The 25,264-nt window shown below is 31.3% G+C and overlaps 3 protein-coding genes across 5 annotated transcripts; 1 reads left to right on the top strand and 2 right to left on the bottom strand.

Moving 5' to 3' along the window:
- Positions 1–1,752: 1,752 nt before the first annotated feature.
- LOC137813959 (rhomboid-like protein 20) lies at positions 1,753–9,674 on the top strand. The gene is made up of 8 exons (XM_068616454.1): positions 1,753–2,053; positions 2,200–2,300; positions 2,831–2,971; positions 3,291–3,357; positions 5,616–5,767; positions 5,857–5,958; positions 8,099–8,230; positions 9,122–9,674. Exons 1-8 carry the CDS (start codon positions 2,029–2,031, stop codon positions 9,287–9,289), a joined length of 888 nt encoding a protein of 295 aa, XP_068472555.1. The 5' UTR covers positions 1,753–2,028; the 3' UTR covers positions 9,290–9,674.
- Positions 9,675–11,285: 1,611 nt separating this feature from the next.
- On the bottom strand, positions 11,286–16,296 carry LOC137813961 (protein ARV 2-like). 3 transcript variants are annotated; one of them, XM_068616456.1, is made up of 10 exons: positions 16,181–16,296; positions 15,658–15,843; positions 15,492–15,539; positions 14,881–14,970; positions 14,162–14,207; positions 13,954–14,036; positions 13,761–13,855; positions 12,043–12,109; positions 11,837–11,912; positions 11,286–11,643 (listed from the first exon to the last, which is right to left on the bottom strand). In XM_068616456.1, exons 2-10 carry the CDS (start codon positions 15,742–15,744, stop codon positions 11,483–11,485), a joined length of 753 nt encoding a protein of 250 aa, XP_068472557.1. In that variant the 5' UTR covers positions 15,745–15,843; positions 16,181–16,296; the 3' UTR covers positions 11,286–11,482. The 3 variants fall into 3 exon arrangements, with proteins under 3 accessions (XP_068472557.1, XP_068472558.1, XP_068472559.1); XM_068616457.1 differs by having other exon boundaries at positions 15,658–15,821; positions 16,181–16,288; XM_068616458.1 differs by having other exon boundaries at positions 15,492–15,528; positions 16,181–16,272.
- Positions 16,297–18,263: 1,967 nt separating this feature from the next.
- On the bottom strand, positions 18,264–21,815 carry LOC137813958 (uncharacterized). The gene is made up of 6 exons (XM_068616453.1): positions 21,258–21,815; positions 21,121–21,173; positions 20,270–20,334; positions 20,091–20,169; positions 19,252–19,557; positions 18,264–18,947 (listed from the first exon to the last, which is right to left on the bottom strand). The coding sequence occupies exons 1-6, from the start codon at positions 21,671–21,673 to the stop codon at positions 18,793–18,795; spliced, it is 1,074 nt and encodes a 357-aa protein (XP_068472554.1). The 5' UTR covers positions 21,674–21,815; the 3' UTR covers positions 18,264–18,792.
- Between the last annotated feature and the right edge of the window lie 3,449 nt (positions 21,816–25,264).

Genomic DNA, 25,264 nt, shown 5'->3' with positions numbered 1-25,264 from the left:
ATGCAATATGATGGTTTTATCTCTCTTCATGAAATTGATTCAACCTCAATATACCATTAATGTCTCAGTGCATTCTAAAGTTTCATATGTAAACATTCACAAACAAAAAGACACGAACAATTCATCTACAAATCCTCTTTAAGCTTAGCTAAAACTATATTTTTCTTTCTTTGAGTATTTTGTTTAGTAACATGAACTTCTTTAATTCATCAGACTTTCGTGTATAATAATTTTTTTAATTAATTTTGAAGTGATTACAAATCTAAAGAATTTATTACGAAAAAAAATATACAAAATTTTGCTCAAAGAAATAAGTTAAAGAATATTCCAGAAGTGATTACAAATTATTCTTATAATTTAGAGTCGTTAATAACTTGGAGATTTTAATGTAGTCTTAATAATTGAAACCACTAATATAAAAAAGACCTACTCCATTCTATTTCTCTTTCTATCTTTAGTTTAACATTTATTTTACAATTCTATTATACTTTTACACTACCAATCATAAATTACATGTTTTATTTTAAGATTTACTAATTATATTAATATAAAAAATAATCATTATTATTTATTTCTATATGCATAATCTAAAGTATAAAATATTTTTATTTATATAAAAGTAATTTTTATTTTAAAAATAATAATAAATTATTATTCATAATATATTAAAATAAAATTTAAGTTAAATGTGATTAATTTATTTATTAAAAATATTAAATATTTTACTTAATTGAATTATACAGATACAAACACTATGCAATGTTATAATATCAAAATTAATGTATAGAAAATAAACTATACTATCTAAATGTTTTATAATTATTTTACTAAAATACAATGTTAAAAATATTTATGCATAATAAATATATTTCCTAATTAAATTAGGTTCTTAAAAAATAATTATCTTAATTCGAAATATTCTTTTTTAATTTAACTATATTAATTAATTTTTGTTTTGAATTAGTTATAGTGAAGTAAAGGGCCATTAGTGTTTCTATATTTTAAAAAATAAAAAAAATGAAAAATATAAAAAAGTAATAAGGAATATTAAATAATTATCAACAAATGGTATATAATATGTTTATTGGGAAATAAATATGAGTGATTTTGAACGTGAGATAGAAATAATAGTTCAATGTAAATATAACATATAAAATGTGTATATTAAAACAAAATATCTTAGTTATAAATGATAAACACTGATAAAGAACGATTAGAAAATGTCATAGATTTAAAACTAGAAGTATACTGAACCATATTTGTATAAAAAATATATCTAATTTTTATATATTTATTTAATATATCAACAAAAATAAATTCAATTTTGAAATAAATTATTTACCCTAAACTCCCTTCCTCTTATATATTAATTGTATATTAGTTAATCTTATGTTACTGTAGGTTAAGCTTTTTAAAAATAAATAGAATACTATTATATAAGGAATAAAATAACAGTATTAGAATATTTTTACAAATTTGGTAGAATCTGTTACTTACAATAAGAATCTACATATATTTTTTATTAATTAAATAAATATTTTTCTTTTACTATGAAATATAGTTTTTATAGTTTAAGCGAAAAAAAAGAGACAAATTAATCATTAAACATGAAAAATGTGATTTAAGAATGAGAAAATGTTGAATTTAAAACTCTGCTTTCACAACAATAATGGTATTGTGTATATAACTTTGTATGAAGAAAATATAAGTTTTTTAAGTATTTAAATTTTTAAAATAAGGTGCTTTTGCTGGATATTGCACTTTAAGAGGAATGGTAAGCCGCCTTACTCTTTGGATGAAAAACAGGAGAGAAGATTCTAAAGAACTCATTCAGTAACTTTATATATATATATCTTCTTTTCCATTAATATATTCTAATTCAATTAAATAATTAAATTAATTGATTTCATTATAAACTAAACTGAGGAAAAACTCCAAGGAGAAGCAAAACAAGAACAGCGGAGAGAAGGCAAAAAACCCCCAAAAACACTCTGTCGAAAGGTCGTTACTTTCTGCTTCACTGCGAAGATGAACGGAGGCCCATCTGGTTTCAGTGCGTCAATTCTCTTACCCCAGCCGAATAATCATCTGGGGTGTTCATTTTCACACCCCTTTATGTTTTTTTGTGTTAAAGTTTTTCCCTTTTTGATTCGCGTTTATGATATTCAAATGCTCTGTTATGTGTTTGTGTATTCACAGCAAATGCTCCTGTCACGAGGCTTTTCATCGTTGCTTCGGCTATTTTCACAATCTTCTTTGGGATCCAAGGCCGTTTCGGCACTCTGGGGTTGTCTTATCAGGTGCTCGTTTGGCTTTTATTTTTAATTTCTCGTTTTTTTTTTTAATTTTATGTAACAAGGTGGTTAGGTACAATGTGTTGTTTTAATAATGTATAACTGGTTTTTTGTGTGATGTTCGTGTGTTTTTGGACTTTAGAGTGAATTGGGTCGGTCATCTGGTTTTGAAACTTTGATTTTGATCCTAAATTAGTTTGAAGGAACTTTTGGGGAATGATTTGGATTTGTTTAAAATTGCCTGGCATAATATGTTAACTTGTGGTGATAAAGGTATATAGGATTGATTCACGGGGTAAAATCTCCATTGATTTAAGATTGAGCTTCAGATTCGTTTCATTATTTCTCTTTGAATTGTAGTTTGGGAAACGATACGAGTAAGCAAACCTGATGGTAGAATAAACGCTACTTGTTCGACATTTGCTTTCTAGTGTTTCAACACTAGAAGCACTGGAACTGTGTTATCTCTGAGACAGAGCTGAACTTATTGTGCATTTACTATGTTGTCTTAACCTGTTATTTTCTCTTTATGGCAGGATATTTTTGGAAAACTTCGCCTTTGGAAGCTGATCATGTCCATATTTTCCTTCTCATCAACACCAGAATTGATGTTTGGACTGTATCTGCTATATTATTTCAGGGTCTTTGAAAGACAGATAGGCTCCAATAAATACTCCGTAAGTAATTGGTCTTTTCTAAGTTATATTTAGGAGCTTATGTTCCATATCTAGATATATCTTTTGGAACCAAGTTCTAGATAATAAAATATTTGGTACATGATTTGTTGGATGGATTTGTACTTGCCCCCTGATCAAAATAACCACCTATCATCGAATGTGCCTTGATGTGTCATGGCTACCATGCCTATCCCCATCATTGCTTCTGCGTCTGCACGGCAACCTTACAAATGCGCATGTGCACACAGTCCTGGGGGTGGGATGTTTTGCTATATACATTTTTTGTGGTTTCAAATATCTGTCTTTGGGCTTTATGCAGGTGTTTATTGTGTTCTCAATATTAACTTCACTACTGCTTGAGGTCCTTGCTGTAGCACTTTTAAAAGGTATTATTCTCGATATTTGTCTTTATATATAGCAGTATATATGGTTGATTATTTATCTGGAACTTCCCATCATATGAGATGTTAATGACAATATAACTTTGTACTTAATTTAAATCTCTTCGGCGCTTTCCATTCTGAGTACAAATAATAAATGTCCCAATGCTTTTTAGGCAAGGCCAAACAAACTGCTTGACAGTGCACACATCATTGATAAACAAGAGTTTTGTTTGTGTTTGACGAAAAAGTTGAGTTTTTCATTGAAGTTTTATTCCATAAGGGTATATTACAATATTCAAAACAAGGTGTTAAAATTTTAATTCTTCAAGTTATTATTATAATATTCAAAGCAATTTATTTTCTTTTATGTTTAGGATCAAGAGTCATTGTTTGTGTGAGTAGCTTGTATCATTAGGTGAATGAATTTCAGGACATTTTTCATTCTGCTAATCTGTCTGAATATTTATTTGCTATATATAATGTTATTTTATGAAATTGTTTTTGTATTAATAGGTTAATTATTTGACCAGCTTTGGACAACTATGAAAATTAAATTATTTGATTATTGTTATATAATCAGAATCAATTTTTTGTTTGGTAAGTTTATTGAAAAGTGATTTTAAGATAACCAATTTTGATTGGATGAAAAAAATGAACTTTTGCATAAAAAATTGGTGTATGAAGTTGAAAAGAAAAGAAAAAGTCTGAAAATAATCATGTTACAAATTTTCAGATTCAAGAAATCAACTTATTTTGTTGAAAAAAAGTTTTTTTAACAAATTTAAGCTATTATCATAAACACAGCTTACGTTACCAACAACTTTTTCTGACTAAACAGCTGAATTCTTGGAACTTAAGCTATCCCAGACATGCTCATCATGTGATTATTTTCTTTCAAAATGTCTATCATCAAGTATTTGTAACTTCCTGTTCTAACAACCAAGTTTGAAGTTTGCTGTAATAATTGTTTGCTAGTTATCCAATTGATGTCCTCTAATTTCTATTAAAAACCAGTTGGTAGTTCAAAAGTGCTCTTGGCATTACATGTAACAACAGGTTTTGAGATAGTTGTTCCTACTGATTATTTTAACTTGTCAGTAGGGAAGGAATAAAAGAGAAGCAATGCCCAGAGTAATAAATTTATGCTGATATATGGTGTGAAGGATGTAATGCAAAACACATGTGCTAACCTAGACGTATACTAATGTTAAACTTCTAATCATAATAAATAAGAAATAATTCGTGCAATAGAATGCAATATGGAAACAACTCGGAAAAGATCATCTAAATTGGTTTACCTCTAAGTGAGGAGACATTTAAATTTAGAAAGTAAAAATCGACCTTAAAGGATGATGTTCAGTATTGACTCTTCTGTTTAAAGGAGTCAATTTTAAAGCTTGGGTTACTTATTTAATAATGTGAAGCTTGAGCTCAGCTTATTTAACTCTTTATTAATTTAGTATTTGATTAAAAATTGTGCTGAGAGGAAACAGAAATATGGGTTAAAGAATCTTTAAACATGGAAGTTTGGAAATGATTTAGATAAAAATACATTTTACTAAGTACACCGTTTTCTTATCTAAAATTAATACTTCCTCTGTTATTGTATACAAGAAACAAAACAAATGAGAGCAATTTTTGGTCCTTAATTATTTGAAACACAAGCTCACTTTCAAATGTTTGAATTGCTAATTGTCTTTTACACCCTTAGTGTATTGTGAAATCTATTAATGGACCCCTCATTTCCTGAGAAAGTGCATGTATTCATTGGGCTGTTAACAATATAGTTCAATATAGTTGATGAAAGTATCCCTTGAATTATGAGTAGTGTCATTAAATATTACCACAATTTAAATAATTTAATTCTGTGGACATTTCTAGGATAAAAATTAAATTTATGACATTGTTAATTAAAATTAATTTATGACTGGAGCTGGTATTCTTTTATCATTACAGAAACACATACAGTCACAAGTGATTCATGGGCTTCTGGTGTTAAACTTAAAGTTTGTGCTTGACCAATCTATGTAATTGAGTTTGTAGTCAAGCTTGAGCTTGTTAGTTTTTGTAAACACAAACAAGTTTGATTAAGTATTCAACAAGCTGAACTCTAATAGTTCGCAAAGAGTTTTTCTCAGCTGCTCCTACTTGGAGGAATGTTGAATGATATTGAATGTTCTGCCTTCTTTTTTATAGTGTGAAGTCAAATGAAACATACATATTATGTAAGAATTTGATAGATTTATGTCCACTCTTTGCAGATCCTACAGCAAACCTAGTCACTCCTGGACCATATGGCCTTATATTTGCTTCATTTGTACCCTTTTTCTTTGACATTCCAGTTTCAACACGGTTTCGTGTGTTTAGCTTCTTCTTCTCAGACAAGTCATTCATATATCTAGCTGGTATTCAGGTATTGTTGAACTAAATTATGGGTGCCTGTAATATAACTTGCATTTCTAGAATCATTCAATGTCTAATAACTAATTTAAATTATTGTAGCTTCTTTTGTCATCATGGAAAAGGTCCATCTTACCAGGAATGTGTGGCATCCTTGCTGGATCCTTGTACCGTTTGAATGTCTTCTACATCCGCAAAGCAAAGGTAAATTAAAGTGTGAAATTTGAGTTATTTTCTATTTTATTTTATATCTATTAAATTATGTGTTTGGGCATTCAGATGGCCTGTAATATCTTTTTTTTTATGGATGCAAGATTTCTCTAAGGAAGATATGTATATAAAATTTTATGTATATTGTGTCAGGTCTCATTGATATTGTTAAATTGAAATCAATCTTACTCAAATTAATCACATTTACTAGGATGAATATTTCATCTTATTCTCGGAAAAGTTTTCGTCCACCTATTTGATCCCTCAAGGTTATTTGAATTTTAAAAAGTTGGTGAGCAAGTTCAACATATCCATTATAATTAAATTAGTAGATTGTGTCCATATATTCATACACAATGTATTTGTGGCTGTTTATGTTTCTAAAATTTGGCATGCAATATCGATATTTTAAATAAAATTGGTCCTTAATCTTATCTAAGCACCTTCTATATTGAGTTACACAAACACATATGCAAGTATGTATATACATTCATACATATAATTACATAATTGTATTTTAAAATTTTCAAAATTTGCATGAAAAAGTCAACATATTAATTACTGATGATTCCATAATCAAATTGATTTAAATCACTTTTCATGTTATGCATGTTTTGAACATTGCTTCTTAGAGGTAAAACCAAATTTACAATCTTTCTAGTATTAGACTATTGGTGTAGACATGAAGTGCCTGTTTGTATTGCTAACTGAGTTTGTGATAGCCAAATTTTCAAGTGTTTTCCAAAAGCACACTTTTGCAGCAGTGCATGGCGGAGTGGCCACTGGCTGCCACCTTTTCAATGGTGGCATGTTTTTCATTTGCGGGTGATATGCCCATTTTTCACAACCCAAAATGTGGCATTTTGCAGTGCTATAGCGCTGCTAAGAAAGACTGGCCTGAATACCCAGTTTTGCTTCATCCATATCATCTTGAGGGGGATTTTCAAGGCGAACTTGACATTTCCCCCCTTTTCTTGGAAAGGGGAAAAACCTTAAACCTAATTGATTGTTCTCCCACTTCTCTCCTCTCTGTTCTGTGGTTGTCTTTGCTTTAAGGCCAGAGTGACAAAATCACCCATCTATGGTGGTTTTCTGGTGACACCCTAGTCCCAACCTTCACTATACGATATTACTTTGTTTTGTTCTCTCTCCGCGTCAGCTCTCTGTTTTGATTTCTATAATAGTATAATTCTTACCTTTTGTTAAGATTTCCGGTGTTGATATGGAGTTTCTGGCCAACCTCATGACGGTGCTCTTTTCTATCCCCATAGCAATGCTCTGTTCTCATTTTGATTATTAATTATGATCATGTCTTGCTTTTGGGTATTATCTTTAGCATTTTTGCATGTGGTATAAATTATTTAATTAGCTTCTCAAAATTTTAGAATAGTTATAGCAGATATCCCCTTCAATTCACTTTGTGTTTAAGGGCTTGCTGCTATGCACTGCTATCCAAGATTGATTACTATGATTTTAATGATGAAATCTATTTATCTAGGTTTGTGTGAAGTCTATTCACCAAGCATACGAAAAACTATTAAATTCCTGACTTATCAGTGGCAGTAGTTGACTCTTTATTAAGATTCAATGACAGATTTAGGATAGAACATCAGAACTTTTCATTCTTACAATGCATTACACAACTTTACAAATCCATCTTGAATCTTCATGGGTATTATAGAACTTACAGATTAGATACTTGCTTGCCCTTTTATCTGTAAACCTAATGCTAGCTGTTGATGTTTTGTGCTGATTTGAGGTGGATGGTGATAAATGAAATGAATTAAGACTGTCTAACTATCAATATGACTCCACAATGTGTTTCCTTCATTCAGTGCATTGCGTAGGGTATTAGATATCTATCTGGTCCCTTCATGCAAGTCTGCTATGTGAAGTATATTCATGTTTGTCTTGTTACTGTCCATTACATTGCTTTCATTAGTCTATTATTATGAAGTGCAACTTCCATAAAAAACTATTTTTCAAGTTTAGACTATCATGTTATTCCACTGTCTCCACTTTTACACCTCTTCCCCCATAATCTGAATGTATAAATTTCAAACAGATATCATTATACCATAAGTGCTTATTGAGAAATTGTTATTTGTTTTGTTTATGTGATCCTACACTACAGTTCCCAGAGTTTATCTCGTCATTCTTCTCACGAATTGCATTGCCATCTATGGGAAGTTCACATGCAACATCATCATCAACAACAAGGCATAGTGTTGGGAATTTACCTTCCCATCCAGCTCGCCAAGTGGAGGCAAGTTTTACTTTGTGCCCTCATAATTATTTTATGGTTTGATTTGCATATCTTAGGCAGCTATGATTTTATGATTTTGATCACCCAATCAGCTTTCTATGTTGCCATGATATATGAAGCTGGCTGTGTGTATGTAGTAATATCTCAAAAGATGCCGATTCTCTTATGACTCAACATTAAAGTATTCATTTGCATTTTAGCTTGCAACTTCTGTCTTATCATTTGCAGCTGTTCCTCCAGTATCTTCAATGCAAACTGAACATGTTGCTTTTTGTTAGGGCTAAAAGTCAGTTAAGCTAGCTCGTTACAATCTATTTACTCATGGCTTGATTCATCAACATCTCAACATGCAAGGCTCATGAGTTGAACTATTCTTGATTTGAAAATAACGTTCATTGATCAAATCAAGCTTGAGTTTTCTGAATTTCCGCTCATTGCTTGTCTGTGTGTCTGATGTTACTTTTTGTATTATTAAATAGATTATTTGCATTAAAACAGAAGAAAAATTAAAGAGAAATTTATTGGTGATAAGATTTGAGTTTGATATATCACATTCAACTTTCAAGTAGCTTTTATTCTTGAGCGAAAAAGCCAGGCTGGTGGTCTAAACAAGCTGCCCTAGCCCAAGTCAAGCTTATTATTCTTGTGAAGCCTAGTCTGAGCTAGAAGTTACACAACTTAGCTTGGCTCATTTTCACACCTAGAGCTAGTGTGTAATAAACCAAGAATGCCGTGGCTCAACTTTTTCTAATCAAAGCAAGTTGGTTTTATGCTATGATTCATGAAATTTGATGATGTGATTTATGGTTTTACAATATTTAATGTGTCAACATCATTCCTAGAAAAACTATCTTGCTCTCTTGACAATTAGTATCATCTTTTTTACTGCAGAGAAACTACCCTGCTCCAATGCAATCTGCAGTAGAACCATCAGAAGACTCAATCACTACACTCCTCTCGATGGGCTTTGACAGAAATTCTGCCAGACAAGCCCTTGTGCAGGCCAGAAATGATGTCAATGTGGCTACCAACATTCTATTGGAGGCACAGTCCCACTAATTTGATAAATGTTGCACGTAAATGAGAGCCAGATTGTTCTGAATTGATTGATGATAGATGAAATCCTAATCATGAAGGATTGGAAATTCACTAATGATGTGAGGATGTTTGTGAACTTCAGGCATTCATATATACAGTATCATCATCCTCAAGGACTCCTCCTTTCTCAGGATCATTTCCCCCCCTTAACTTTAATCTTGGCATTGATAGACAAATGAGTTAGGATCCTGTACAAAATTACTTCAATATATTGAAAGTATGCATATTGATGAATTGTGAATCAGATATTTGTTTGTAGTTTCAGCTTCTTCTGTGCTGTTTGTTCAAAGCACATAGTTCCACTCTGTTGAGGATTGCTATATTCCAGTGAAATTTACTTGTAGAACCTCCACCCGCGCACTAAATAAATCAGAAAAAGAAAATCATAATCTTGCAAATTGTTGAGGATAATTTCTTGTCCCAATGCTGAAAAAAAAATAACCTTTCCTTGTGGAAATTATTTTTTGCTAGTTATATCGTCATTGAGATCCTAATACTATACCTTAGGAATTTATGTACTGGAACATTCGATATCCAAAGTGTGCCCGGTTGAGATTGTCTCTTGGGTATATAATTAAAATAAGAAATTGTAGCAACATTATTATGAAAATATATTTTTCTCTTGGTTTAAAATTTATTGAAAATTATAAGACTTCGTAAACATTACATCATGTTTATTAAATTTTCAACAAATTTTAAATATGAAACACTTGAAAGAATGTTATTATTAGGGCTTATTGATTATCGGTCATTGTATGTATCACTTTTGTTATGTGAATAAAGTTATCAGCAAACAATTATGAGACCAGATTCTTAATTCTTAGTGCAGCAACATGGATGTTTCATTTCCAAATTACTGAAATTAGTAAACCAAAGCCCTTCTTTTAATCCTTCAATTTATAAGTGCTGGTCATTTTAATTATTAACTTTATAAAAATGTTTTTTATAAATCTCCAGAACAAAAATACAAGTTTTTTTCACTTTGTAAAAGCACCGGCTGGTTGCTTCAATCAAATCTCAAAAGGACTAAAATTGGATTAGACTTATTTCTTGGGAAAATAATGAAAACGTTCAAATTACTCATTATTTTTCAAAGATTTGTCAGCTCAACATATTAATATTGAAATCTAAATTATTCTCATTTTGTAACACAAGAAAAACATTCTCATAAAAATGAAGTTATTTAAATGTAAATGAAAAATCTTGATATACAACATTTTTCACATCATTTCTAAATTTTGGAAACTTATTTGATGTAAAAATATCAATAAAATTTAATGTAAAATAAAGTTTTAAAGGATCTTTGTTAAGAAAAAAAATCTTCAAAAACCACGTTTAAACATATTTTTTAAGATAATTAACTGTCAAAATAGTTAATAACTTTGAAATAAAACTAAGATAATTTCTATATATTTTTATTTCATTAACAAAAGTATTTATAGTTATAAATTTTAAATTACTTTTGAACTCTTATCCTTTTTAAAATAACTTTGAAATAAAACTAAGATAATTTCTATATATTTTTATTTCATTAACAAAAGTATTTATAGTTATAAATTTTTAATTACTTTTGAACTCTTATCCTTTTTAAAACTTCTGACTTTTTGTTAAAACATTAAACTATTTAATTGAAATTTTGAAATAAATAATAGACATAATATAATAAATGAGATAAATCATATAGTATTGAAGGAGATGCTTTATTAAAATAAATCATGTCATATTTAATAAAGTAGAGGATAAATTTTTATTTAGTAGTGTAGGTAAACATGAAAAAAAGATAAGGTATAAGCTCAAAATGTTACTTCAAGTGATGTTTGGAAAGAGGCTATAGGATAAGAAAATCATGTTTATTCAAAACTTCTATCGTGTTCAAGCTTAGAAACTAGTCATAAATAATAATAAAAAACTTGTAAAACACACTCTTAAAATAAGTCACAAGTGACTAAAAAAGGAGTCAAGAAAAGAATGCCCATTACCCAGGGCAAAAGATTAAATCTAAGAAGCATCATAACAACGTTCAGAAGCACACTAGAAGTGTTCGAGCTTCAAATTAAATTCAAGAAATTATAAAAATGGCAAGGAACATATATACAGTTCAGAAACACTTGCTAATAAATTCTACTTCTTACACATTAAGATGAGAATGCAAAACTAAATCATGCTGGCTTTAAAGACTGAGATTGACATTTGACTCCAGCCTTGCATTAATTGCCCCAACAATATGAGCTCCAGTATCCGGGTGACCAAAAATTTTATAGCATATGCAAAGAAGCAGGTCCAAACACAACGACTCATAGTTGACTCGGTCATCACTAGTTGACAAGAAAAAACTACATCAGTGCTATTGAAGGATCAAGGATACATTGATGATACTGAATTTTCTATGAATCCAACAACTGCTTATGAAAAATATGACTAGAGTCAACAAACAGTCGTCCAATGCTTGAATTTTAAATGAGTATAATTAAGATTTATCCAAGGATTCAGCAACAGATTACTACTAACCTTTCAATGCAACAGCATTAGATGATAAACAAAATAATTCGATGATGAAGATCACTGAAGATGGAAACTCCCAGACCTATAGCAAGGGCATACTTTAAAGTTAAAGACATTTATTGCATTTAACATCATAGACATTAGAAGCAACAGGAAGTGATCAACGATAAAACTAAAAGGACCAACTTATATTTCCTCGATGCAAATATTACCATCATGGCAACAAGAAAAATCTTGAAGTAACTTGAAATCATTAGTACAAGCAAAAGGTCAATGCCCCTGCATACATGGATAATTTAAGTTGAAGTGATCATGATGGTCCAGAAACACCAAACCGATATGGTAGAAATATAGAAACTGAAAAAATAACTAACGCTTCCATAAAACATTAAAAAAAAAGTCCCAAAATCTATCATGCATTATCTTTTCTCATCCCATTAATTACAAGGGTTAAAAGATGCAACTTGGTTGCTTATGATTAGGTCTATCAACCTATGGCTGCTATCTCTCGGGCATTAGTGTAGAATGCTAGTCCATTACAAGTCAGTTATACAGCAATAAAGCAACAGCTGTCCTACGGCAGTTAATTCAGCTGTAACCACAACAAAGAACCCATTCTATATAATCAGGAATATTGGAATAAAGAACTGATTGTATATGATAAAAAAATATCTAGATAATATGTGTCAAGAATATTTTTATTTATTTTCGTATCATATTTTGTTATTAGATGATATCAAATCTCCCTATTTATTATATGTATTCTTTTTTTCTCAATATAAAGAAGGCACCCATGCTATCTCTAAAACACAAACGCTTCCAGCTCAATGTTTTTGTCTTCCCTAGACTTTGATATAGTACCCACAAATATCTAGTTCCATGTTCAAGATGTTCGGTTCTCGACGTGAGGTGATATGTTGGAGATCTCACATTAACTACAGATATAATTAAATTATAGTATATAAATAGGTATAAATCTAGGACTATCAAATTGGGTCTGGCTCGCATGGCATGTGATTCAAGTTAAGTCAAGCTTAAAAAACAATGGCCAAAATAAAAATAGGCTTCTCTTAGCTTAGCCTGTCTGGCCCAATGCCTATATGGGCCAAGGTTGGGCTGGCCCGTAGACTAATGGGCTGACCCATTTATTCTTTTATGTTATGGCTTTTTATTGTTAATTCTTATGAACCCATACGAAAGAAAGAACTCCTTGGGGAGCTATAATTGGTGAGTTAATAACTTAAAACTAGAATTGATTGTTATATACGGGGAGTTAATAACTTAAAGAACACATCTTAACTTTATGAATCTTTACATGTTTTCATTACACGTCATGCATGTGGGAGATATTAATAGAGTTGTTTTAAGTAGGCATTCAGACTAAGATGCATGATGTTGTTGTATAATGCATCTTATTGAATATTAAACTTTAGATTTTTGGACAATGATATATCATAATTTTTTTTATATGGACAGATTGTAATCTTTTTTAATTTACAATTAGGCCAAAATGACCTGTGGACCTGATATAGGCTAAGCTAGGCCAAAAGTTATGGCCGATTTTAAAATATAAGCCAGGTTGGGTTTTCAATTTTTTTTAACTTCGCCCGTGAGGCTAGGTCAGGCTGCCTGTTTTGATAGCCCTATGCAAAACTTACCTTACACATCAGTTTTGTAAGGTTAAGTTAGGTTTAAAGTCCAATTTCTAATACTCATAATAGACAATACTCTAGAAGCAATTCTCCTCATCATATCTATATAAAAACACACAAAATGTCTTTAATTCATAATTGTGATAGATTCAGGGACAATTTTGTTACTAAATCTTTTTTCCAATTGCTAAAATAACAAACAGATTGTTACTTTTTTCTGTATTACTAATTGTCCTTTCTTCATTACAAGGTATGTCAAATAAATAAAAAATGTATACCTGGAGATGCTGATCGATACATGAAAAAATATCTTAATCATAAAGGAGAAAGTTATAAGAAACATAAAGTTCCCAAATAAAACATCCGCCAGCACCTGACAATTGAAAGCCACGAAGCATTCATCATAATTGATATAAAAATCCAGACTAAGTAATTTGAGAAAAAGGGTGATTTTAATATAGATATCTGAACCTTCGAGCATATTGATACTAATGAAGAGACGCTCATTGATGAACCCAGTCTTCCCTTGCCACTTTCCAAGATCAAACATCTGTCTTCAACAAACAGTGAAGTCCTCCTATGTGATATATGGTTTCGTAAAAGAAAACCAAAAGCTAGAATTTATGATTTTATACTCCTTAAGCATTAAAAAGAATGATGTCTACAAAAGAATGCATACAAGCTTCAAAAAGAAGAAAAACGACAGCCAATTTCCAGAGTAGTCCCTGCAAAGTCATGGAAAGTATCTGCTTGTTAGTGTTGTAGGGTAAAAATGAACAGAGTGTAGAGTACAAGTAAAAGAATGATGATGAATTGGATCTCGATGTTCTGAGCATTACACATGCCACATGTTAAAACGAATTTATCAGCGTGTGTTATTAAAATCATTACTCTGTGAAAACTCGTTTAGAAAATGCACTCTCACACAGAACCATGCATATTATTCAAGTTCTACCTGATTATAAAACCAAAAGAAATATCTTGTGTTCATTGATCAGGCCAAAATGCAGGCAGCAACTGAAGCATATCAATTTATTTATTGGACTATCCAAAATCTAATGATGAGATATTCTTAATATAAAGATTAGGATTCTCCAAAAGTAACAATATAAATCCTGTTGGAGATTCTAATTATAGTTCAAAACTAAAATGCTTCATGCTTGTTATTATCAGACAATAAAATTACAAATGTAAAATAGAGTAACACTAATGTCAGCAGCAATGCTAACTGGTATAATTTGATTGCCAATATTTAAAAAAGAAATAATCACAATTGCACTATTCAGAACTGCAAAAATAATATAGTGCTGATTAATAATACATAAAACAACAACACTCATGCAAAAACGTAATTATAACTATGGTAGAGCTGGAGATAATGAAGGAGCTCAACCATACCTGAAACTTCATTGTTTCTTGATTGATAACATTGTGGAGGAGATGTCTATAGGCCTTGGGCTTGTGAAGTATCAAATCTATTACAAGAATCTGCAAAGGGGAAGGGGAAACAGAGTCATCTCAAGACAAAAAAACTAAGGGTCCGTTTGGCAAGAGGGAAAGAAATAGGGCAGATGTAAATAGTAAAAAGAGAAATAGTGTGGATGAAAATAAGTGAGAATAAGGTGGATTTTAAGGGTGTTTGGTTTGGGAGTAATAGGAAAGAGACAAAAAAAAAAGTTTGTAAATCATCTTCAGAGAAAGAGAATCCATTGCCACCACCATAAACAAAGAGTAAGAAAATAGATTATAGGCAGCTGAAAATGAACCGGTTTTATAGTGTGACAATCGATTGTATATGAAAATCATTCTACGACAATCAATTGAGTTTTCCTTGAAACTGTTACTATTGAATTTTCGTATAATTGAGCAAAGAAATAAAAAGGTATTTCCCTCCTTATTTCTACGTTGCCAAATGGAGATTAAAAATCTCCACACTATTTCCACCATACCAAACAAACTGTTAAGACGTTTTTACTCATAAATCAGGGGCATAAGGGAGTACTAGGCACCATGATTTCACATTCAATATAATCGTCTGCCACAGCCCTGCAATTCTCCTACGACAAAAAAAAGAGTCTGAAAATCAGTTCATTAGTTGGGTAAATCAAGACACAATAGAATAAATGAATGATAATGAATTTCATCTTATTTTTCAAGAAAAAGAAAAAGACCTACACATTTCATCAAGCGAATGTTGCCTGGAGAATACTGCACGTAAAGCGTTTTGACAGGACACCCACACTGAATGCATTTGTAACCCATTGGTGATGAATTTATAGTTTAGATTCGATCAAAACAGCACCTTCATAACAGTCAGCATCCAGAAACACACCGAAGTTCTACAAATAGAGACAAAGGAACCTTCCAAAACCGATACGAGAATAGAGAAGGAAAATATATTAAAATTGAAGTTAGGGTGATGCATTTTCTTTCTATGAAAGAAAGGTTAATCAAGTTGCAAATGAACTCAGAACAGCAAAAAAAATGCATGCACAAGGTCAGGAACGCCAACACAATTGAAAAGCCTGTACGATGATAATAAAAATATGAGGAATTGAAAAAAAAAAACGCTAAATTGAAGAGCAATTGCAAGCAGATTGTATGATCTACAATTGAAAGTGGTATGGTTGAAAAGAAAATGGAGCAGAATGCAAGATTTGTCATTCAATCGAAGGGGCAACTTAGCTTACGAAATTACCTCAAATAAGCATAAATCACTTCAAATTGTCACGGATAGCGAATAGGAAGAAAAACCCAACTGCAGTTCTGTTCTGAACTAGCAAATTTGTTGGGTAGAAATTGCAAAGTCTCTCTCCTACTTTTGAAAAAATGGATTGGGCCTTTTTAAGACTTTTAAGAATCTCAATTGCTTTTTGCACCCGCATGGTCGCAAGCTCTCTTCAGGGTGTTAGAAAAATTAAAAATGTATTTATTTTATACTTTTAGATACATAATTCAAAAAACGTATTTTATAATATATAATTTAAAATATATTTTTACACGTTGCATATTTGTGGATCTTTTTATAGAAGTTTCGACTAGTTAGGAACTGAGTATTTCTTCCTTGTTGAATTTTATTTAGTTATTCCTCATCTTCTTGAAGTGTATTTACCTTCAATATTTCAAGTGCATCTAATTTTTTATTTATTTCTTCTATAGTTGAATTTTGTATCTCTTTCTATTTTAAAATTTCTCAATTCTTGCAATGAAAATTTAAAGGGTTTTATTAAGGATTTTTCAATACGATCATTATTTCTCAGATTTTCTTTAGGAGTTTTTTTCTGAATTTTCGTTGGTTATTGCTACTGATGCACCGTTTTTGGGTTTACTAATAATAAGGTAGTTTCATCTTTTGAAAAAATTAATAAAGATTAGGGTTTCATTACTTTATAATAAAGAAGATAAATTATTGTGATCGAATTGTTCATCTTTCATTTTTACGTTTAAATAGATACTATACCGAGTTTTGTGAAAACTTTTTTAAAACTATTGATAATTAGGATAATTATTTATATATAGTGGTCCTTCATGTAAGATTTTTCAAATATCACTAATATTTGATTGTTTAATTTGTTAACCCTATTATCCTTAAAACTACAAACAAAAAAGAGAGTATCAATTCATTGTCTAAATAATGGTTTTATAGCAATTTGTACTTAGCCTATATGAATATACATATAATATTTTATGCGTTCAGCTATTAACTGTTTAGAAATTAAGATAATTCAATTTAGGTTCTGTTTAATATCTATTTCTTTTTCAACTGTTTTAATTACACATTTTCCTTTAAACATATACATTATCTTAATCTTATATAACGGTGATATTTCTAGTTTGGATAATTTAAATTTATTTAACTAAGTTTCTATTTCGAGGATTCTTAATTCAGGGTGAAGTATATGATCATTAAATCTTCATCTAAGGCCTCTATGTCATCTACCTTTTCTTTTCCATTTGATAACAGCTTTATTAATAACGACATTTTACCTACTAATTCTATCTTTAATGGCTACACCTAGACTACCAACCAATGAAATCATTGCCTCTTCCTAGGACTTACTAACACGACCACCCTCCACTTGACCTCCATTTTAAACATAATAATAAGCAATTTATCTAATTAACAAATGCACTATTTTCCGGTGGAAGTAGGAAATAACACACAAGAATAATGCCGAGTACAATATGTAAAACACACACATATAACTTCCCTAAAATTTTTCAAAACCTGCTTCTGATACCTGAAGGTACCAAAGTTGCACAGAAAGACAGATAATTCATAATGAAATGAAATATAGAAGATAATTGTAGACACGTATGAAAGATAATTACAAATTCTATAAATTAGCAAACAAAAGTTGAATGAAATTCTTTGAAAAAGACGTTACAAATTCTATTAATTAATACAAAAATCCTAACTACGTAGTTTTATACACGTGGAAAACAATCTTTGGTCATCGTCCTGTTAATTGTTTATTTTAAAGCAGACAACTAATAAACTAGGCATAAAACCACTTAAAGCTACTTTATCTTATTTAAATTCTGAGGATCCACAAGCCACGCTGTTTGGTTGACTATTTTGATTAATTTCTTATTACAAGCAAACTGTTTCTATTTCTTGATTATTTATATACGTCCAACACATCTTGCAGAGACCTGATAAGATCTGATGACACGTTCAACAACTAATTGTGATCTAAGCATCAATGAAGTTCTTATCCAATTACCTGATGGGAAATTATCAAAAGAAGAAAATGAACGTAAGAGAAGGGGCATGGGAATGATAGAATAGAAATAATATATCATTCAAGTTTTGCGTATGTTTTTCATCCATTAGATAACTATCCTTGTGTCTATTTCAACTTGTATCCAATTTCTTCACACCACTGAAGAAAAAATTTGCATACTGAGAATAATGAAAAGAAAAGTACACTCGAGAGAACACTGATTTTCTTTCCCAGAAAAACATGTTTGCTTATGGTAAAATCCTTGGGGCAATAAACCCTAATATTGGAAACCCAACTCATGCCTCTCCATTTACTAGAAACCCGTAGATTTTTTATTCCAATCATGACTCCAAACGCTATTCTGGAAGAAGCACGAGAGTGTAAAACTATAATCCTTCCCTTTCATAACATTGGTTTTACCTGGAAAACTTGAACAAGGTTTCAATACTTCCTTCGATGACTTCATTGGGAGTGGACCAACTTGGATAGCTTGAGCAGAGCACAAGTCCAAGAACAACGACAAAAATATAGGGTGCATCCCTTATTGAGGAATGAGGATATGCATAAAGTGAAGAAAGAAGGGTTACATGGGGCTTATGTCTATCCGGCTTTTGTGGAGTTGAAAAGCTGGGGTTATCCAGCTTCCGCAGCTGCATTGTAACCCTGCCCAAGTGAAGTATCCCAAACGGGCATCACAATGAGCACAGGACAGCTTTCCCTCCAATGCACCTTCCTCAACTGTGTAACAAGAAATATCAGTAAAAAACTGTCAATTCTATGCATATAATATAACTGTTATAAGTATAACACACAGCACATCACCTAACAAACAACCTTGAAATGTAAGGAGTAGTCAAGAAAAACAATTCAGTAAATTGAAGAGAAGAAAGAAAAGAATGGTGGCACACTTCAAAATATCAAAGACCATTCTTGATCTCTTATACAAAATTATAGGAACATTCTGCACAAAAAGTGCGGCATAAACTCACATCTCCTTGGAAAAATAGAGACAATGTAGTATTGTAGTTGAATGTTTTCTTACCAGCTTTCATCCACCGTAGAGGCTCAATAAATATGGATGAACAGTCGGACTCATTAGATTTATTGAAAGGGTTGCCACCTCTTCGTTTGTTCCACCCAAAGGCTGTCTCTCCCTCACCAGGAACATGATCTATGACATGTTCATGCAATGCAACAAGTCGTCGGCACTTCCTACAGCGATATGTAGGTCTTCGATTATTTTCTACTTTAGTGGTTTCTTCTGCCCCTGAAGAAATTTCGACAGGCAAGCCAGGATCTGCACCAAGTTTAGAACTGTCTATCCTCAACCCGGATAAATGATTCTCACCTGAAAAGAGACATTTCTTTCCTAAGATAATATAAATTTTCTCAAATTCAATGCTAAAAATAGTAAAAAGGATTGACATGAGCACAAAATAAGCGTAATCATAATACCAAAACAGAAGCTACAAGGAATAAGTCAACTTGAAAATTAATACAACTAAATAAGGATGAAGAAATAATGAGAATAAACACTTAATTTTCTTGGTCAAAAGTTGTTTCTATATAGAATTTGGTAGATGAAGCAACTCTAAAATCTAGCCCATGATTTTCCTACTTCCAAAAAATGTACTGGGCATGGTGATATATGAAAATAAAGTAAACAACATAAATTGTATCATTCCAGCGATGACATGTGACAAACATGAGTGTATCATACACACCAAACCAATGCACGATGTAGCTTAGACCCACCCACTATATTATTTTTGCATAAGTAGGGTTATAAGAAATACTTACTCTCCGTTCTCTTCTATACCACCATGATTCATGCATGAATGATAATAAGTACCACAACAAGTCGGGGAGAAGAAGTTATACCTAGAAATTTTAGACGAAAGCGCTTGTATATAGGGCTGGAGTGATCAACCTTGAAACCCATCCCCTCAAACAGTTTCAACTAAGATTAGAGAGAGAGAGAAACGTCATAATTCTGCTTGGTGTTTCATTAAAAAACAATACCTGCACGACCATACAAAGAAACCTTTAACAGCACACACCTGCTCTAGAAAACCATCATTGGGACAAACGTTTTCACAGCTCTGCCTCAACGATTCAAGGGCATCTGCAGTACATAAAAAAAAAGAAGAACATATAAGTCCGAGACACAGACCATTCAACTTACAAAAATAAGCAATAGCTACTTAGCCCCTTTTCAAAATAAATACTTACATTGCATAAACTTTTAACAACAGTATTGAACTGATGATAATGATGTTAATACACTATGCACTATTGAAACTAACTTAAATATATTTAGGTTTAATTACATATTTGATCTAATACCTACATAAATCTTAATGCCTTCATCTCTATATCTAGAAACTACTTATTTTAGCAATGGAAAATGTTTTGTTAACACTGCACACAGTAACTAACAACATTCAACAACCCTTTATAATTATATTTTAAATTAAAAATTAAAATGAAAATAGTTAAAATATTAATTTAGTTGTTTGTTAAGAGTATGTATTTACGGTATAGAATGTTAAGGTATCAGGATCCGTTTAAACTCGTTTTAGTCCCAACAATTTTGGATGACAAAGACTAGAAACGGATTAAATATCATCTGTGTAGTGACTAATACGACCAGTGTTTAGGTGTAGAGACTAAACCGGGTAAAACATGATTAATAATTAAATCTGGTGTTTAAATACATAATTTCTTCAACAAAAAAATTTGAACTTATTTTAATAAACTTGGAAGAATAAGCCTATTTTCAAGCTTATTTCACTCAGCTTAAGGTAAAGCTTAAAAACAAACAAACTTTGTATTGAATTATTAGTGTTCATTAAATCACGCGTCAAATACACAGTATCATAACTTGTGAGTATTGGTTTCAGTTTCACACCTTCTACGGATAGACGTTCGGTTCTCATCAAATAAGCCGTAATAACCGCCGCACTACAAGAAGCACCGTAAAAACCATCAAACTCAGAAAAATGATAATAGTAATAAAAAATCGACAAAATTAAAATCAATCAGAACCTTCTGGAGACTCCGGCGAAACAGTGGACAAGAACGGAACCTTCCTTCCGACCACGATCGATGAAATCGACGCAAACTTCCAGATAATCCAACAAGTTCTCGTTCTCGGTGTCTCGGAGAGGAACGGCCATCCTCACGAGCTTCAGGTCGCGACCGGCGTACTCGAGCGAGTAAAGAAGCTTATCCGACGAGAGCGCCGATTTTGCTGCGCCAGCCCCGGCGTCCGCCACGTGGACTTTGGTGATTTCCTTGACAGGGATGGAGAGGCTGGGACGCCATTCGGAGAAGAAGGAGATGGAGGCGGAGCTGAGGACGGAGAGAATGTGCGTGACGCTGTGAACAGTGTCGTTTTGAAGAATCTCCGCGGCGTCGCCGATGTTGCCGATCGAGAGGTTCTCTCGGACCGTGTAAGGCATCAAGGAAATCGAAATTCAAATTCAAACTCACTCAAATTTAAATTCGATTCTGTTTGGAGGTACTTTGTGCCAGGGTGCGAGGTTCTGAGAAATTTAAGAGAAGTGGGAAATTAGGGAATGGAAGGAAGAGGAGAGAAAGGTTGAGTGATTGAAATAAATAAATAGTGACGGCCAAGTGGGCCCCGCGTGTCTTTTTTTACAAGGGCTATTATCGTCAATTATTGCGTATCCATCAGTTTTGCTCATTTTTTGCTACTGCGTGATCTAAATTTAGTTGAATTTAATCAACTCTGAATAAAAATTTAATTAAGATTTTAAAATTATAATTTAGTATCGTTTTATTTTATTAGAAAGAAATAAAGAAAAGATATATATAAAACCAAGTCATGCGTCTAAATTAAGAAAGACACGGCACTAACTTAGAAAATATATGCAAATATTAAAATTTTAAGAAAATTGTAATGACGTAACTTATTTTAGTTATGTCATTTTGAAGATTGTACCATAAATAAGAGAGATATAACTGAATTAAAAGGGCGACTTACATTTTAGAATATTAAATACATTTGAATTATAATTTACTAGCGAAATTTACTGACATTTTTATTATATTATAAAATATATAATTTTATTATTATTTTTATAACTAATTACTTAAAAACTAAAAGATAATACAATTATATATATATATCATTTTTTAAATATATTATTAAAAAATTATATAGGTTATTATTATTTTTAAATAAAATTCTATGTTTAATTAAATTTAAAAATATTTAATTATTTATTTTATTAAATAAATAAATTATTTTTAATTTATTAAAAGATAAAATTGTCTAATTTTAAAAAAAAAACTTATTAAATAATGTATCTTATTATTATAAAATGGTATAGATAATTATAAAAATAAAAAATATTCTTAAATTATAAAAACATTTACCAAAAAGTAATTATAAAAATAAATGTAAATTATTTTTGTAATTTTATTATAGAAATTTTCTACTAGTAGTTTTTTTATTATAGTTATTTTTATTATCAATGGTTAAATACATACTCATAGAAAAGAATGGATTATAGTAAAACCAGTAAACAGTCAATTTGTTTGATATTGATCAAACATCATCAAGTATCAAGTCCATTGCGAATAACATAACCTAACAACATATTTCACACACACTAAATATATATTTACAAACAATAAATGAATATTAAATTAAGGTAATATACACATTGTACCATGTTGTCAATTTTTTCCCTTAGACTTAAATGAATGCAAGTCGACCACGGTCAATATGTGTTTTTCACATCAGCAACAACACCGACACAAAATGGTTAGACAAACCCACAATCAAATAACTAACATAAGAAATGCTAACTAATTCTATTTGATAATATATACTTATCGATTTGCGGTCATTCTTTGTAATGAACACAATGCTCTATATATCTTCATGAGATCAAGACCAGGTGAGTTGGGTTTCTCCTCTGTATGAGCAACCACTAGTGACCAATGACTTTGTCTGTAAACTTGTTCTTGCATAATTTTTATTTGTTTTTGAAGATCAAGTATCTTCTTGTTGTTACCTATAATTTGGTCTCGACAAATTTCATGTTGGTGCGGAACTTTTCCCCACTCACTCAAAAAAAGACTCGCTATAATCATGATGCTTTTTCCTCTGAACCAATACGTAGAGCTTCATGAATAATGTCCAAAGATTCTTCTTCTTCACTCACTAGTCAATCACATGCACTCTGCACAAACAAGTTATCTTTTATCATAAAAAAAACAATATCAACCACAAAGTTACCCGAATACTCAACTATCTTAGTTGATACAAAAGCTTCATGTATATTTGTTGAGCGAATGTTTACACACGATCACAACAAAAACTGTGGAAAAGGAGATTTACCTCTAGGGTTGTCAATCCCAACATGTTGAACCACCCACAATTGTTGCCAAAAAAATAATACTCACAAATTAAATTTTAAACACTTTGAAAATTAGATTACAAAGTTTCTTGCCATAAAATTGACATTAACCTGCAAGACGACAACACAACCAATTAAGTATATTTCACAAGCATTCCTTTGTTAATTAAATACTTTGGATGCCTAAGCTAAAATGGAAACAATTAACTTATGAACTACACCCCCCAATTGTACATATGGAGTGCATCTAAATTGTCTAATCGATTAAAAGGAAAACTAGAAAAGTCCTAGAACTTCTAGGAAATTGGAAAACAAAAAATGTAAGCAATATGTACAATCTACAAATGTCATCAACATATTTTTGCTACCTAAATTTTTAACAATTTCCTCACAATATTATCGACTTTAATTTCCTCTCTGTTAAATAAATTATTGACCAAATCTTCACCATCATCCTCTAAATTTACCGCTTTGCCCGCCACACGCAATCCCAACTCAAAACATACATCCATCAGTGAAAAAGACACTAAATGTTGTCTAATCATAAAACATTTCTTATTGGTAGACAACCTACTAAGTAGTTCCCTTAGAACAATATTTGATATACGAAATAAGTCTTTTACTTCAAGAATCCACTTAAATGATGTTTGTTATATTATTTGTTGTTGAAATGAAGTAAGAGTCTAGTTTACTTCCCCAATATGCTCAACTTGATGTTTATGTCTAACTCTAACATACAAATTCAAAACACAATAAAATTAATTATTTAATATAATGTTTGCATTTCACAAATAACTGAACTATTAACAACCTAACAATATAAAAAATCATACCTACAATTCATTTTCTTCACCATGGAATTTTTTTGAACTTGAAGCCACTTTTCAAACCCTACCAAACTGTAAATTGTAAAAAACAGTTCATTATTGTTACCAAATGTACCACTTCTATTTACATCACCAATTGATCAACTACACACTCCCCTCACAACCAAGCTAGATGTTCCCTCACACCCCACATACAACCTCCCCCACATTAGCACTAGACGCTCCCCTAAACGAACCTAGATGTTTCCCACACACCCAACCTACTAGCTCCTTACACTGACACTACATGTTCTGCTTTTTCTCGCACTACATGCTCCGCCCTTGCTCGCACTACACGCTCCAAGCACGACTTCGTAATCACACCATCCCCCCTCTACTCGGCCATGCTTCCCCTTCCTCCGGCTATACGGTCCCCATTGTTGTCAACCTACACCAACCCAACCAGAAAAATAAAATAACTTCAAAAACCAAACAAATAGTGTTAGAATGTTTGGCTTTAAACTAGAGGAGGAGTGAATGGCTTAAAGAGGATTTTCACAAACTTTTTAGTCTAGAATGAAATTTCTTTGAGAAAACTTGATTCATAACTCAGTTTGCCAAAAACACAAAGCAATTTAGCACAGCACCAGAAAAACAATCAGTTGTTTCGCAGAAACAATCGGTTGTTTATACCAGTTAAAATATACAAAACTGAAACTAAAGAGTTTAAGGGATAGAGAGATTGAAAACACAGTTTATACTGGTTCACTATTAAACCAAGAGCTACATCCAGTCTTCCTAGAAACCACTAGGGGAATCCACTAAGCAATCAAACCTAGATTACTTAGACACACCA

This window comes from Phaseolus vulgaris, chromosome 1, assembly GCF_000499845.2.
Source record: "Phaseolus vulgaris cultivar G19833 chromosome 1, P. vulgaris v2.0, whole genome shotgun sequence".
NCBI classification, from domain to species: domain Eukaryota; kingdom Viridiplantae; phylum Streptophyta; class Magnoliopsida; order Fabales; family Fabaceae; genus Phaseolus; species Phaseolus vulgaris.
The sequence above is the reverse complement of the archived record's forward strand: the minus strand, read 5'-3'. Positions and strand labels throughout refer to the sequence as shown.